The 16994-nt window shown below is 31.9% G+C and overlaps 1 protein-coding gene across 1 annotated transcript; it reads right to left on the bottom strand.

The window, feature by feature from the left end:
* Positions 1-7326: 7326 nt before the first annotated feature.
* On the bottom strand, positions 7327-12109 carry LOC133784816 (uncharacterized). The gene is made up of 3 exons (XM_062224088.1): positions 11624-12109; positions 10754-11509; positions 7327-10650 (listed from the first exon to the last, which is right to left on the bottom strand). Exons 1-3 carry the CDS (start codon positions 12107-12109, stop codon positions 7327-7329), a joined length of 4566 nt encoding a protein of 1521 aa, XP_062080072.1.
* Between the last annotated feature and the right edge of the window lie 4885 nt (positions 12110-16994).

Here is a 16994-nt window from a genome sequence, read left to right as displayed (position 1 = left end):
GTGTGCTATTTGTCGAAAACTCCCACTAAAGTTTATGGTAAAGCTCCCGTTGGTGTCCTGAAAAAACTTTGTAAACCGTATTAACGAAATAAAAATTTAAAGCACTATATAAATGAGAAAAATATCATTAGATTCTCGTATATAAAGTAAGAAATTTACTTATTTAGTATTCTGTGTTTTGTCAAAATATCATTTTAGTATCATCTATTTTTAATAATGTTCAAATGGTATTTTGTATTTTAAAATTATACATATGTAGAATCTTATATTTTGATTTGATAGATAAAATTTTGTCAATATGACAAAACTATTATCAATTATATGTAATTAAGTAATTAAATATAAATTTGTAACTCATATAATTGAGAGCATTTTGATTAAATTTGTAATATTTTATTAATTTAATTTAATTTTAGGATATCAAATATTTACGATTTTATAATAAAATGTATCAAATATGTACGATTTCAAAATATAAATACTAAATAAGTATTATTATAAATACAAAATACCAAAATAATTCTTTAAAAAAAAATGGTAACGAACCCTATAAAGTAAATACCAAAAGAAAATTGAAAAATGACAAAGGGCATCGAGAAGCACTCAATTCAATTGGAACTTACTACAAATTCATTTAATAATATTTACAAAGAAAAGTACAATAATTCTTATGCCACGTGATATACCATTATTGAGTTTGTACAATAACAATTGTGAAGCTCTATAATTATTTTTGAAATATTTCCAGCAAAAATACGTAATGATTACAGAATATAACGTTTTTTTTAAAGGAAATTTTTTTATTAAAAAACGCTAATATAATAAAAAAATATTTATTTACTATTTTCATCAGATAAAATTATTCTTTAATTTTAGAATTAATTTTTTATATTTTTATATAATATTAATAATTTTGTATTAATTTTTTCTAACTATTTGGATAGTAAAAGACAGTGCAATATTTTAGTAATTTTGAATATTTTTGCTGTGAAAAAAAAGATTAAATATTTAAATACTATATTTTAGTAATTTTGAATATTTTTTCTTTAAAATAAGTTTGAGTATATAAATGTTACATTACATAAACGTAACCCATTATTTTTTGAAGAAATAGGGAAGCTCTATAATTGATGACTGAATATATATATATATATATATATTTATACTTATGGGTAAAATAGGAAAAATCAGACAGTTTAAAATAATTTCTGACAAAGTTCTTATGTAAAGTCTTCGCCAAAAGAATAAAAAATGATCTCTGTTGAAAAATATTATATTGTGAAAAAGGACATACCAATATAGAAAAAAATATATTATTTTGTTATTTATAAATATTTAGTTAAATATTAACTCTAACTTTCTAGAAATAAAATGATTTATTTTTTAAAATTTATTAAAATTAAACATAGGCTCCATTTTTGGTTATTTTTCTTTTTATATATATGATATGCAATATTTTTTATAAAAATGGAGACCAAAATTAGTTTTAAAATTATTAGTATTTTCGAAAGGGTTTATACATTTTTATAATTTATGTTTTGTCTCATTACTTGTTTAGATCTTGTATTTTGATAAATTATTTTTTAGCCCTATATTTTGTAAAATGGTTCAAATAGAACCCTAAATCCGATTTTGATCAAAATTTTCTCAATTGAAATCACAAATAATTCACTAAACTAACAATTCATAATAAAAATAAAATCATTCTGTTTAAAAACAGTATTGTAATATTCAATTTTTTCGGCAACAAAATTGAATTGAGAGGTCTATTTAAACCATTTAAGATCCAAAAATAATTTTTTTTTAAATACAATGTCCTAACAAACAATAAAAAAAAATACAAGATTTAAAATAATATAAACTATTTTCGAACTAAAAAATAAAATAAAATATTAATGTAAAAGTGAAAAATGTATATTTATATGGATGAAAGTGAAGTAAGGACAGGGGTGATTTCATTTTAGGCCAATAATTACGCCAGCCATGTCGTGGAGGAGAGTGTGTGACCACCAACCGCTGACCACTTTGAAGTTTGAACGAGAGTTGTAGCTGTACCAGTTACTAGTTAGTGAGACTACAAATGAATAAAGCCTTGCCCAGATACAACTCAACTCACTCCAATCAATATAATTTTTTTATGAACATAACGACAGTTAACGGTAAGCGCGTGGGAGGCGTGTAGGTAAAATCTAGAGTGGGTCCCACGCAGAGTAGTCCGACAAACTGATTAAAAGAAGGATAGGATAGGAAAGGAAAGGCAAATTATTTCGAAATTTGAAAGTGTCAAATTTTTTAGAATCTCTTTGAGATAAGGTTTTATTATTAACACCACAGTGGGCCCCGCTTTCATTTCTTTCCGTTTCTAACGTCTCCCAGTTACTTGGGACAGAAGGAAAACTTAAGAAAAATCCACACATGATTTTTTCATTATTATTTAGGATATTGTTATTGTCCATCTTTATTATTCTAACCACACCTTTCTAGTTTCTTGAATTTTCGATTTATAACTAATTTGTTTTCATTAATTTTGATCTATGATAGTAACTTTTAAAAAATATATATTTATTTAAGTTTATCCAAATACAAATTTGATTTGATATGCTATAATTCGAAATAGTAGGTCTCAGTGGAAAAACAAGGTAGCTACAGGGATAACCTATGGGCTGGTCTCTCGAGCCTTTTTTTTGGGTACGCCGCTCCGCGAGCAAGGAGCAAGAAAGGAAAAAATTTGAAGATGGACAGACAACAAGTACTAATTTTCTTTTATGATTCTTTTTCCGCTTTAGCATAATTTATGTGGAATCAGAGGGAAGAAACCCCTAAAATTCATGCTCTGTGACAGCGTGCTGTAGATTCTGGTAAGACCTGTCTCTATGCACAAGTTTCCAAACTTCTAAACCTTCGAAATTATTTGCTGCCTGGATCCTCCCCGCTTTTTGCGATGAGATCATTGATACAGAATCCTAGACTTAAATTTTATTAATACGATAAATTACCGTCAAATATATGAGTTTCTTGAAACTTGTTTTGGGAGAAAGTAGTACCTGGCAAAAAGGGAGACTGGATACACTACAAAAAAAAAAAAACAATATGTAGTATTATATATAATTTATAAATATTTAATATCACACCAAATGAACCCTTAACCTCATGGTTACCAAGCTATTTATGGATGAATTTATATAAGTAGATTAATCATCATCAATCAAAGTTATATATATTTTACCTTCTAATTAAAATAATGATAAATTAATCATATAAGTAGGGGCGGTTCAAGAGGACAGGTAATGTTAAAGAATTAATTTTTTTATTTTATTTTTATGGACCAATTAATGTTAACGTTATATTTTTTAATACATTTATAAATTAAATGACCTCCTCAGTCCTCAAGCTTAAGGAGAAAGAAGATAATTTTAACAAACAAATAATTTCTTCACCGAAAACAACAGCAAGAAATGAATTTTTGTATTCGTAGAAGATTTTTTATTATGTTTTCGTAATTATATTTTAACAAATATATTAATATTGATTTTAATTTTGTCATAGTTTTTTTTATATGCTACCAAATCAGGTGCTGAATTTATACATATGTATAAAAATCTATATAAAATATTTATAAATTATTCTTAACCTATTTCCTTTCAAACTTTGAAACTTTACATGCATTTCTACAATCTTTATATTATTTATATATATAATATGTGAAACTTCAATTACTTGTGAGTAATTATATATATAAAAAAATGGAGTGAAAATTGAAAGTCTTAGCAAATTAAAATGAATGTGTAAATGACAAGAATTGTCTTTTCGTGTTAAAAAAAACAAAGTTTAAGAAAATGGATGAAAAAAAAAATCAATCGAACCACTCATTATTAAGAGTTGTATCATGTTATGCATGTGATACATAGATTGTCTTCAATGATAGAGATGGCATTTTTGTTTTTTTAGAAGATATTCACATACACATACAAGTAAAAGTATCAATTGGTTGAGTATGTAAATATTTATATATCTCTTCTATATAAAAAAAAAATGTGTAGATAACATAAATTTTTAGTTTTAATGGTATTTTTTTTTCTGTTAACTTTAACCGAATATTTCTATAGTTAATAGTAGATTGTAAACATGACTTAAACTTAAATAAATAAATAACTAAATTAAAATAAGATATTTTTGAGATATTTACTATGATAATTATTTTAAAATAATAAAATCATATATTTAATAACTTAAATAAAATTTAATTAAACTTAATATTATATTAAACATATAATATATAATCTTTTATTGTCACTGCAAAATTCAAAAGTAAGAACAAACATAAACTTAAACAAAAATTAATTAATTAAAATAGAATATTTTAAAGATATTTTATGATAATTTAAATAATTAAATCAGATTTATTTAAAAATAATAAAGGTATACATATCATTTTTTTTATCTTATAAATTTGTGTGATAGCTTTTTTTTTATTAAGAGATTGAATCTCTTTTTCTTTATCAAATTCACCAAAGTACATTGTGAGATACATTATAAACTAAAAATAGATTATACATGTATACTACTGTCTACACTATGAGTTTGACTTTTTCTATTCTTATTTTATTTTTATTATTAATTTCTTTTTAAATATTTAATTTATTTTATATATATATGTTATGTAACCATGTAATTATATCTTTATGTTAACGTTGTGTTTTGATATCATATATGTAGAGATTATATACTATAAAAATATAATTCATTATATTATATATATATATTTTGAAAAATAATAAACCAGCTTTTTTATTAAAATCATAGACAATGTTTACAATTTTAGTACTAAACAAACGTGCATTTCACGTTGCTTCTACCTAGTATATATATATAATTATATACTAGTTAAATATAATGTACAAGGCACATTTTTTAGTTTTAAACTTATAAACATACTTATTCAAATATGTATTTTTTTTAATTATCATATAAATTTTAAATAAATAAACAATGTCATAAAAATAAATAAAATATGTTTAATATAATGTAAACATTATCTATAATTTTAATAAAAACCGGTTCACTTTTTTTTTCAATATATAATAGAATGAATTATAATTCTATAGTATATATAAATATTTATATCAATAATCTCTACATATATGACATCTAAGCACAACATTGACATATATATTTACATGGTTACATGGCATATATATAAATTACAATAATATTTAAAAATAAATTAATAATAGAATAAAATAAGAATATTTAAAGTCATAGTGTAGAGTAATATACATGTATCAACTATATTTTTAGTTTTTAATGTAATTCGCAATGTCCTTTGGTGAATTTGAGAAAGAAAAAGAGCTCCAATCACTTGATAAAAAATAAACTATCACACAAATTTATAAGATAAAAAAATGATATGTATGACTTTATTATTTTTAAATAAATATAAGTTAATTATTTAAATTATCATAAAATATCTTAAAAATATACTATTTTAATTAATTAATTTTTGTTTAAGTTTATATTTATTATAGTTTTTGAATTTGATACTCACAACAAGAGATTATATATTATATATTTTAATATAATATTAATATTACTCATGAATTTTAAATTTCAGTTTGTTGCTAGTTTTTTTTTAAAAAAAATTGTTTCTAGTTGATAGTAGATTATATTATGTTATGTTATATATTTAATATGATATTATTCTAATACGTGAAGTTTAAGTTTAATTAAATTTTATTTAAGTTATAAAACATATAATTTTTAAATAATTGTCATTGTAAAATATATCAAAAATATCTTATTTTAATCGGTTTAATTGTTTATTTATTTAATTTGATTTAAGTTTAAATTATGTTTACAATCTATAGTTAAATATAAGAATATTTTGTTCAAATTAACGAAAAAAAATAAAAAACTGTTAAAACTAAGAATTTTCGTTATCTACCCACCTATTATAGAGAAGTGTAGATTTAAAAAAATTATGTACAAATTGAGCCAAAATAATAATTATTAACAACAAAAAAAAACAAAAACTTCCCCATCTTAAATTTCTTCCATGTTTTTCTCACACCTCACTCTAACTGCATCTTATCTTTCAAATAGATCATATCTTGATCCATTGAACACAAAAATTTGAGCTCCATATCGAATGGGTTCGGTCATCAGAATTATAAGTGATATAAGGTTCAAACTTCAAACCCTAATCGAAACATTTCAATTTTAACTATATTATTATCTAGGTGGAATTATTTAGTATTGATGGTTGAAATGATTAGTTGTCATTTTTGGGTGAAAACGTCTTTTGCCATGGGTTTTCATTTGATCAATCCCAATGAATTATGTAAAATAAAATCATTTTTTAAATATAAAAAAAATAGTCAAAAGAGTACTCCATCCTATTCTCTATTTTTTAACTTTTCTTTACATATACTATCTATATCTTTTTCATCAATCTTCTGTCTTTGTCCTGTCATATTTGAAATGAATAAAATGATGTAAAAAATAGAAAGGCTTATATATGGTGTATTATAAAAATTACATGTAAAATAAAAAAATCAGTTTAGATGATGTATTTTGAAGACTAACATAAAGAAGTCATTATGAGTGCTTTTATTTTGCAATATTTATCATTTGATCAAAAATTATGATAAAGCATATAGTAGGGACGAGTAAGATAATAAATGAAATATAAATGTAGTAAACAACAATTAACTTAAATAAAATGCATAAATGTAACATTTTTGTGTGTGTGGTTTTTATTGTTTGTGTATTATAGCATCACTCCAAAAATAAAATAATTTTACTAGTAGTACTTTTTTCCCTCATATTTGCTCTTCTAAATTAAATACCTCCTCTCCAAAAAAAAAAAAAAAAACTAATTATATCACTTTGGTCTCCTTAGTTTAAGTCTATTACTAAGTTTAACTTTTAGTTTAAAAAAATTAAAAGTTATCGTATCTCGTGTGGATAACGGAAATTTTTGATTTTAACTATTTTTTATTTTTTTGATATTAACTTTAACATAATATTTTTATATTTAACAGAATATTCTTATATTTAACGGTGGTTTGTAAGATATTTTACAATGATAATTATTTAAAAATAATAAATAATTAAACAAATTAAAATATGATATTTTTTAGATATTTTACAATGATAATTATTTAAAATTAATAAATACTTAAAAAATTAAAATATGATATTTTTGAGATTTTTTTTTTTTTTTTTTTTTTTGATCAAGAAGGAAAAAACTTCAATGAAACAAAACAGACAAATACAACCCAGGCCAAAGCCTTAAAACCGGAACCAACTAACAGACTAGATCTTCCCTCACATTACATACAATTGAAGCTTCTGTAAGAAGAGCTTAAACTGAGGGGAATCTGTCCTGGTATGAACCAAATACAATCTATACTTCACTAGTGTAATAATTTCTTTAGCTATACAATAAGCAGTCAAAGAATAACCTTCATGTAAGCATCTATTCCTATTTCTCCAAATACTATAAACCACAGCAGCTAGAATCAAGTTTAAAGTGAGACTAAGACTATTACTAAACCCAACATGTAAATTGACTGTCCAAGCCGAGTACAAATGGGACCAAGCAGGGAAACCAATCCAGGTGAATATGACCTCCAGCACCTTTAAGGAGAAGCAGCAGTCAAAAAATAGATGCTGGTGGCTCTCCAAATGATCAGCACAAACCGGACACAGTAAGCTAGATAAGTGCATATGAACTTTGGCAAGATTATCTCTGGTCAATAGGTAAGAATTGAGCACCATCCAAAGCATAAATCGATGCTTAGGAAGAATAGACCGATGCCAAATAGTTCTTTTATACTCTGCTATTTCCTGGTTTAAACCACTGATATAGAGTAAGGCTGGTTTAAACTTCCCAGAACAACCAGCAGCCAACACCTCATTTTTACTAAACTTATTTCTGAGATGGCACAGTTTCCGCCAGTTCCAACTAGTGTCCAACTTCAACCCATAGCTCCAAAAATCAGCCCCCTTCAAATAGACGTGTTGCACCCATTTGACCCATAAAGTATCCTGTTTATTCGTGACTGCCCAGATATACTTAGCCAACAAAGCTCTATTCCAACTGGACCCTTCTCTAAGACCGAGGCCTCCAAAAGCCTTAGGACAACACACCTGCTGCCATGAAGCAAAATGAAGCTTACTTCGAGTCCCCGAAGCACCCCAAAGGAACTGTCTACACAGTTTATCGACCTCCTTAATAATGCTCTGAGGAAGAATGAATACATTCATCCAGAAATTGCATAAACCGAATATAACAGATTGGATGAGAAGTAGCCTACCTGCATAAGAAAGGTGCTTGCTAGACCAGGAGAAAAGTTTAGTTCTAATTTTTTGAATAATGATCTCACAATCCGAGTGCTTCCACTTCGTAGGTCTAAGAGGGACCCCTAGGTAATGCAGAGGAAAGGATCCTTCAGTGAGATTCAACAGCTGACAAATCCCTTGTTTATCCTCTAAAGGAACTCCTCCAAAGTAAATCAAAGACTTCATTAAGTTTAATTGAAGCCCAGAAGCCTCACCAAAAACCCCAAGAGCACACTTAAGAACATTAACAGCCCCAATATTGCCTTTGCAAAATAGAATAATGTCATCGGCAAAACACAAATTAATCAAATTAATGCTCTTACACAATGGATGATATCGGAAAAGAGGGGATCTGGAAGCCCACTGAATGCTTCTAGTCAAGTATTCCATTATGATCACAAATAAGAGCGGAGACATAGGATCCCCTTGCCGTAATCCTCTTTTTCCCTTGAAATTGCCCTGAACCCGGCCATTTAACAGCAAGAAGTAGTTAGTATTTCGGACACATTGCATCACCCAACCTATAAACTTCATAGGAAAACAAACCGCCTTCAATAGGTTCTCCAAAAATAACCAATCAACGGTGTCGTACGCCTTGCTTATGTCTATCTTTATAGCACAACGGGGAGAAGTATTCGCTCTACCATAATTCTTAATAAGATCTTGAAGAATCATGATATTATGAGCAATGGTCCTACCACGAACAAACGCTCCTTGGTTAGACTGAATAAGAGAAGGAAGCACCAAGGCCAACCGAGAACAAAGCAATTTAGCCATGACCTTATATATAGTCGAACAACAAGCAATGGGCCTGAAATCAGACGCCTTAGCCGGATTAGACACCTTAGGAATCAGAGAGATAGACGTTTCATGAAGTTCCTTAGGTAATTTTCCTGAAGTAAAACCATGATTGACAGCTGAGCATATGTCATGACCAATTTCCTTCCAAAACAGCTTGAAAAACCCTGATCCAAAACCATCAGGTCCAGGAGTTTTGGTGCTAGGAATACTGAAAAAAGCCTTTTTTATTTCCTTGTTAGAGAAAGGAGACATGAGAGACAATTGTTGATCAATAGACAACTTAGGACCCAAATCAACACAGCACTGATCCACTACACCAGAGGCCGATCTGGAGGACCCTAAATGATTCCTGAAATGCTCTACAAAATGGTCGATTACCAACTGAAAATCATCAATGAGAAGACCATTATCATTAATGTAAGAAACGACAGTATTTTCAGTCTTACGCTTCTTAAGGATAGCATGGAAAAACGCAGAGTTCATATCTCCCTGCCTTATCCAGCTAATCTTACTCCGTTGAGCCAGAAAGCTATAATACATTTTTTCGTGGACATGGAACTCAGAGGCCTTCCTCTTAACCACCTCCTGTAAACTGATATCAAGCGGATTAGCTTGGGCCTGAAATTGGGCATCTTGGAATTCCTTCGAAGCTAGCTGGTAGCAATACCCCACATCACCAATACACTCCCTGTTAAACCTCTTAAGCCTGTGCTTCAATCTAACAAGTCGAACAAAAACAGCTCTAAGACTAGTAGCTTGAATAGGAACCTCCCAGTTACTTAAAACTGCCTGCTTGAAATCAGTGTGGTTAGCCCAAAAATTATAGTACTTAAACAGTTTAATTCCCATCGTCACCACTGGAATATTCGACACAATACAAGAGCAGTGGTCCGAAACAACCTCCCAACTAAACTTAGCCAAAGTCTGAGGGAAAAAGTCTAACCACTCCTCAGTAATGAAAACATGATCTATTTTCGAAAAAATCCGGGATGTTCCATCTTGATTATTAGTCCAGGTGAAAAACGACCCTGTAGCTTTGAGACTTTGAACATTAGCTTTCATTTTCCATTCAATAGCATCAGCCAGCTCATGACCAGTAATTGCATTACCCCCCGATCTATCACCACCTAAAAAGGGAGCATTAAAGTCTCCCAACACAATCCAAGCCTTAGCTGAAAGCGAAATACGGGTTAAATCCATCCAAAGGCTTCTTCTCTTCTCTACAGTGTTGAAACCGTAAACAAAAGTAACCCAGAAACATCTCCTATCGCCAACCAACTGAACTTGACAATGAACATGCTGAGGAGATTCTTCCAACACAGTCAATCTAGCTATCCCCTTTCTCCACAGAATTAATAAACGCCCTTCTATACTCGGACTGGAGTAGAACTCCCAATTAGGAAATCTAGTATCCATAAACTCCCCAACTTTATTCCCTCGTAATTTTGTTTCCAATAAACCACCAATTCCAATCTTACTACTTCTAACTGTTTCTTGAACTAACTTCTGTTTATTGACATTATTCAGACCCCTAATATTCCAGCTCAGACAAGAACACTTATCCATTAGCTAAAAAACCTCCAGAAGATTCAACCCTCCTACCTTGCACCTGCTCTTGAAGCACATCATATTTATTGTTCCTGTGATGTTGTTCTGTAGCCAGTTTAGTAAACTCAGTAGCGCCCAATCCATGCTTGCTTAGGGAAGCAGTACACTTCGGGGTCTGCCAAATATCATCCAAAACCCTTTCCTTAGCTTGATCCACATTAGCCTCCTCTTGACTAGAAACTTCAGTAGTACCAATGACTGAGACATCCCCTCCTTCCCTATTACCCACTTCCTGAGCTGGTTCCTCTGCAATCTTAATCTCTGAAGTAGTTCCCTGTCCTTTAGTAGAATCTGCCTTAGACCTCACTCCTTTTTCCACCCAAACAGGCTTAACACTCTTGCGGCAATCTGCCATGGAATGTCCAAAACCAGAACAAGTCTTGCATTTGGTAGGCAACCATTCATACTCTATCCCCTGCTCAACAATCTGACCATATTTATTGACGAACTGTAAACTTCGGGGAGGGTCATCTGTTATTTCCATCTCCACTAGGACCCTCGCAAACTGAACCCGAGATCGTTCCCTAGTGAATTTATCAACTAGCAATGGTTTGCCAATCGTGCTCACCAACGCACTTAGACACTTACTTCCCCAATACTGTAATCCTAGGTCTTGAAGACGGACCCAAAGGGGCACCGACCGAATCAGTCTAATGGCACTCAAATCCGTTGTCCAAGGTCTAACAATGACAGGTTTCTTATCGAATTGCAAGATTCCATTCTCTAAGACATGGTCTCTAGTCGCTTCATCATTAAACTACACCAAAGTTAACCCCATAGTCATTCTAGAAATTTGGGCAATCCCTAGATGGCCCCAAACTCTCTTTATGAAGCCCTCAAAAACTGCCATTGGAGGATTCGCTCCCATCACCATGCAAATGACTGCAGCAGACCAGTTAGCAGACTGAATCTTAACCTCTTCTATGTCTACTTGTGCCAACTTCTGACCATTCTTGAAAATGGGTTCAGTGAATTCCAATTTCGGCTCAGAGAATGAGAGCTTACTCGACCTGAATTGTTGCCAATGATGTTGAGATTCAGATTGAAAATCATCGCCTTCACCTTTATCATTATCATCTGTCCCATTCACATAAGACGTAGATCTAACATCTGGTTCAGAATCGACATCCTCCACTCCGATTTCCTGATCTCTCTGACCCCGATGACGCAAATCGTCGTCCTGCGAAGACCCAAACCCAGGCGTTTCAGAAACCTTCAATCCATCCTGCTCAATCGCAGAAGCCGCACAAACCTCTGGCTCACAGACCTCCGCCTCGTTGGCTACCGGAGGTAAAATCTCGACTGGATCTCCATCATGAATGACTGGCTTACGACTCGTCTTTTTCCTCTTCGCCATGGGAGAGAAAAACCCAAACCTTAGCCTTTTTTTTTAAATTTACGTCCTATTTTTTTACATCCTATTTTTGAGATATTTTACAATGATAATTATTTAAAAATAATAAAATCATATGTTTTATAACTTAAATAAAATTTAATTTGATTAAACTTAAACTCACTTATTAGAATAATATCATATTAAACATATAATATAATCTACTATGAATTAGCAACAAATTGCCTTTTTTAAAAAACTAGCAAGAAATTAAATTTAAAATCAACGTATAATATTTAATATTACATTAAACATATAATATATAATCTCTTAGTGTCTCTCCCAAATTCAAAAACTATAACAAACATAAACTTAAACAAAAATAAATAAATTATTTAATTAAAATATGATATTTATTTGAAATTTATATGACATTAATATAAATTTAATAAAAATAATTAATAAATTCTATAAATAATTCTAAGAAAACGTGTATATTGCAAGTTGCTTGTATATAGTATTATGTTAAACACTTGATATAGTTTTCTCAACTTGATTTTGGTCAAAGTTTTTTTCTATATCCATACTTAAAATAGCCTAATATATTTATAATTCTTTTGTAAATATTTTACAAATTAATTAATTACACTTAAATTTTTTAAATAATTGAAATCAAAATCTAAGAAATGTAGTTTTTGATTGTTTTAATTTTGGATATTATTTATTTTAAATTTTAAGTTTCATCATTCAATTTTGTTAATTATTTAAGAAAAATTATAAATATATTAATGAAAAGATTAATTAATAATGTTTTTATTTGTATTTGTATTGGTTTTGTATTTTGTTTATTTTAAATTTTAGATTGTATTTTTTTTTTTTGGAAAAGTATTAGTGCAATTTCATTTCAAGGCAAAAGTCCAATGCCAAATACAAACTAGGATACCTAGCCACCAAGTTTTGGCTTGGTCCATAGTTAGAGCCCCTATTACAATGGTTAACATCAATAACATTCAAAGCATAACAGTAGCTTAAAACACCCTCTAGGACTTTGATAACTCAGCAACCAAATGTTTTTTTGTCACAAACTGCTTTAACCACACGCTGACAATCCGACCATGAGTAGATGTGTTGGTATCCAAGCCTAAGACAAAGACGTAGGTCGTGCAACATAGCCATAGCATCCACTACCGGAGGGGTCACCGTCGAGACAATTGGAGCAGCAAAAGACGCCAAACACACACCACTACTATCTCGCACCACCACACCCACTCCTATCCTCATTCTGACCTTATCAATCCCCGCATCTACATTAACCATTACACACCCTGGAGGAGGAGGTATCCATGAATTCATGGCCGGAGCTGGTGCTAGATTGACTACTCTTCCTTCAGCTATCGTTCTTGCATTTGCTTCCTAGTATCTCTCCAAATAATCTAAAGCCCAGCTATCCACTCCTGTAACGCCCTGGTTACCCCAAGACAGTTACTGTGAACTTTGAACTGTGCTTAACTCGCTAATTGAGTTCTTTGGTTATAAACGTGCATCTAGGTGTCATTATTAGGTTAAGGTGAAAACCAATGAAAAGGAAATGATATATTTCATTAAATACATAAAACTGTTCATGGGTCCATAAAACGTTTACAAGTTATTTACAATCCAAAATGGTCATTACAGTTTCAAATTTACAAACCTGCCGACTTAAGCGGCAAAAATAGGGTAAACCCCCTAGTTCCTCTGAGAACTCCTTGGCTGTTGTGGTCAAGCGGCTGCATATGTACACATCACCACCTAAGCTCTCCACTCAAGGCTGGGTGAGCTTTTCTTTCCCTTTACCTGCACCACATAGCACCCATGAGCCAAAGCCCAGCAAGAAAACTCAATACTGCAAGAATATAACATTAACTGATGATCATTATAATCATTCAGGGCTTTTAGCCCTAAATAGAAGAGTGACAATTGTAAAAGTCACTAAGGTGGGTTTCGTTCCCTTTACAAATAAGTGATCATGTCACTAGCTTAAACTGAATAAGTGATTGATAAGCAAGTCACCATTGCAAACCAACTGAATGACCATAGAGTCACTACTGTGGGTTCCGTTCCCTCTAGCCATGTGATGATATGGTCACCTGGGCCATCTGGCCCCAGCTCTGAGTAACTAGTCATAGTACTAGGCAAGTGCTTTTTAGTTTTCATCGAACTTAGGGTCGACCCGGCATTAATGCTCATATTGAGTCATTCAATGTAGATGTCAATTAGATCTAGTATTTTATCGGCTTTGCATTCTTGACGCTTATGTCGTTTCTGACTCTTAGGTCAGTAACATACGACTAGTGCTCAATACCATTGTCGAACTTGACTAGTAAGTCACAGCTTCACAGACAGTCTGACACCATTGCCGATTCTGACTAGTAAGTCAGTGCCATTCACAAATAAACAAGATTTGCTAAGCATTTAATATGCAATAAATGTCCACATTTAAACACTCAGCATGCCTCAATAATAACCACGCATGTCATATATATAGGGTGCAATTTTCTTACCTCTGGTTCGAGCGAGAATTAATAAAAGAACGACCCTTGAGAACGATCAACTTTTTAGTTCCTTGATGGTCACCTAGTCATAACCAAATATGGGATTCCATCAATAAAATGAATAACAAAGGTTCCCAAACCAAAACCTAGCCTCCCAGACATCGAATCCTACTAAACCGGGTAGTAGGATCGATCTTGAGGCCTAAGGTTTGAATCCCCAAACCCAAAACCTACTTTTGGCAAAAATGACACTAAGGGTTGCGGCCCTCCATCTCCATGTCGGGGCCCAATGGCCCTGCAGCTTCTCCCTTCCTCTTCCTCAAGCTTGGGTCGCGGCGCTCTAGAACAGAGCCGCAACCCCACCTGAAACTCAGCCAACAACCCCTATTTTTCCCCTTCGAACTCATTTCAAAACCTCTTTAAAAATCTCCCAATACCACCAATCAACACCATCAACTATTACCACAACTTGTCCACCATACAAGCATCAAAACCTAAGTCTTACACCAATCAAAACTTCATCAAATTCCCCATTCAATGCTCAAAACTCAAACCTTAAAACTAACACAAAAACAGGGCAAAGCACTATAAAATGGAACTAAAACCTTACCTTAAGCTTAGGTTGAATCCTCTTCAATGGCTGAACACTAGTCTAAGGCCTCAAGCTTCAATCTCCAAGCTTGAATCCCCAAACTTACTTCAAGATTCAAAGGATAAAGGAAGAGAAGAGATGAACGGGAGGAAAGAAACCAAATGCTCTGTTTTAGGTTCTTTTTCTACAACCTTTACCTTATATAGCCTAGGTCAAAAGACCATAATACCTTCCAAGCTTAATTCCTCTCTTAACAATCCCTTAAGGGAAAAACCGTCATTTTCCACCTATCTCGTTAATCATAATTAACACTCTCCAATTCTCGCTATTATCAAATACCAATAAAATTATATCCCATTACCCTTTTATTCCCGGTAATGCTCTAATCATCAAACCACCCCAAGACTCACCCCGAGCTTAAACCTGTTATGACCAAACCGATAGTTTAAATTCAAAAATCGCCTCATGCCGAATAGCTTGAACAAATCCACATTTAAATGTGGTCTCAACAACAGTTCACAGACATGCATACAAATATACAATTATGCCCTCAACGGGCCAAATTACCAAAATATCCTTGAAATGAAATGTGGACCCACATGCATGCGTTTAACATCATATTATAATATAATTTATATAAACATGCACATAATAGTTTAATGACATAATAAAGCAACTATGGCCCTCCCGGCCTACTAATCCAACCCTTAAACCTCATTAGGGATTTCGGGGCATTACAACTCCCATCTCTTGCTCCTCTTTGTCATCATGGATAGCCTTATTCCTGCGAAACCAAACTCTTCGCAGTAACATAACCAGCTTTTCAAAATCCTTTTTGCTGAGGGTATCGAAGCACTCCGAAATAAATTCATAGAAATCTGCATTGTCCTCAAAATTTCCAGGCACATGAAAGTCGATGTTGGCCATGAGTTTTTTAACAGTTGAACAACCCCACAGAGCATGATAAGACTCGACCGCATAATTACACATAGTACAAATATGACTAAGTTGCATTCCATGCCTAGCTAAATTGTCATAGGTGGGGATCCAATGAGCACTACCTTTGGAGGGATGCTAAGGATCCAAATTTCCTTCCACCATTTCTTCCTCCTAGTCGAAGTAGATTCTTGGCCATATCCCTTCCTCCTTATTCCGCATCAGTACCCACTTTTTACTGTATACTCACCAGAAGCATTGTAATGCAGCATAATCTATCTTTCCCTTCCAGTTCAAAACAAGGGATAGAGAGGATTGCACTGGGCTCATTTTCATAAAAAAAAATACTCCATATGTGTCTTTATCCCACTCTCCCGCTGCAATTTTCAAATTACTAACAAACTGAAGATTCATCATGCCACTGAATGACTGTGCCTTGCCTACCTCAACTTTTGGAATCCAAACACCAGGAGCAATTCGAACCTGGCGTCCATCGCCAATAATCCAACAACTCCCTTCCATAAATAGCTCCCTTCCCCAAAGTATGATTCTCAAGAGATGAGACCCTCTATAAGTCGCCCGAGCCTCAATAAACAATTCATTGGCATAATAGAGACCTTTCATAACTCTAGCTGCCAATGACTTCGAATAAGAGTAAAGCCTCCAAGCTTGTTTGGCAAGTAAAGCCTGATTAAACAGAAAAATATCACGAAAGCCAAGACCAATATCTAATTTATGCCAGCATAGTCGGTTCCTAGCACTCCAATGCATTTTCTTGCCATTTACATCACCCCCACCAGAATGTAGCGTACATACGGTGTAGCTCCTTGAATTAGTGTCGTGGGAAATC

The sequence above is a fragment of the Humulus lupulus genome, chromosome 6 (assembly GCF_963169125.1).
Source record: "Humulus lupulus chromosome 6, drHumLupu1.1, whole genome shotgun sequence".
NCBI lineage: Eukaryota > Viridiplantae > Streptophyta > Magnoliopsida > Rosales > Cannabaceae > Humulus > Humulus lupulus.
This window is presented reverse-complemented; position numbering and strand designations above follow the sequence as displayed.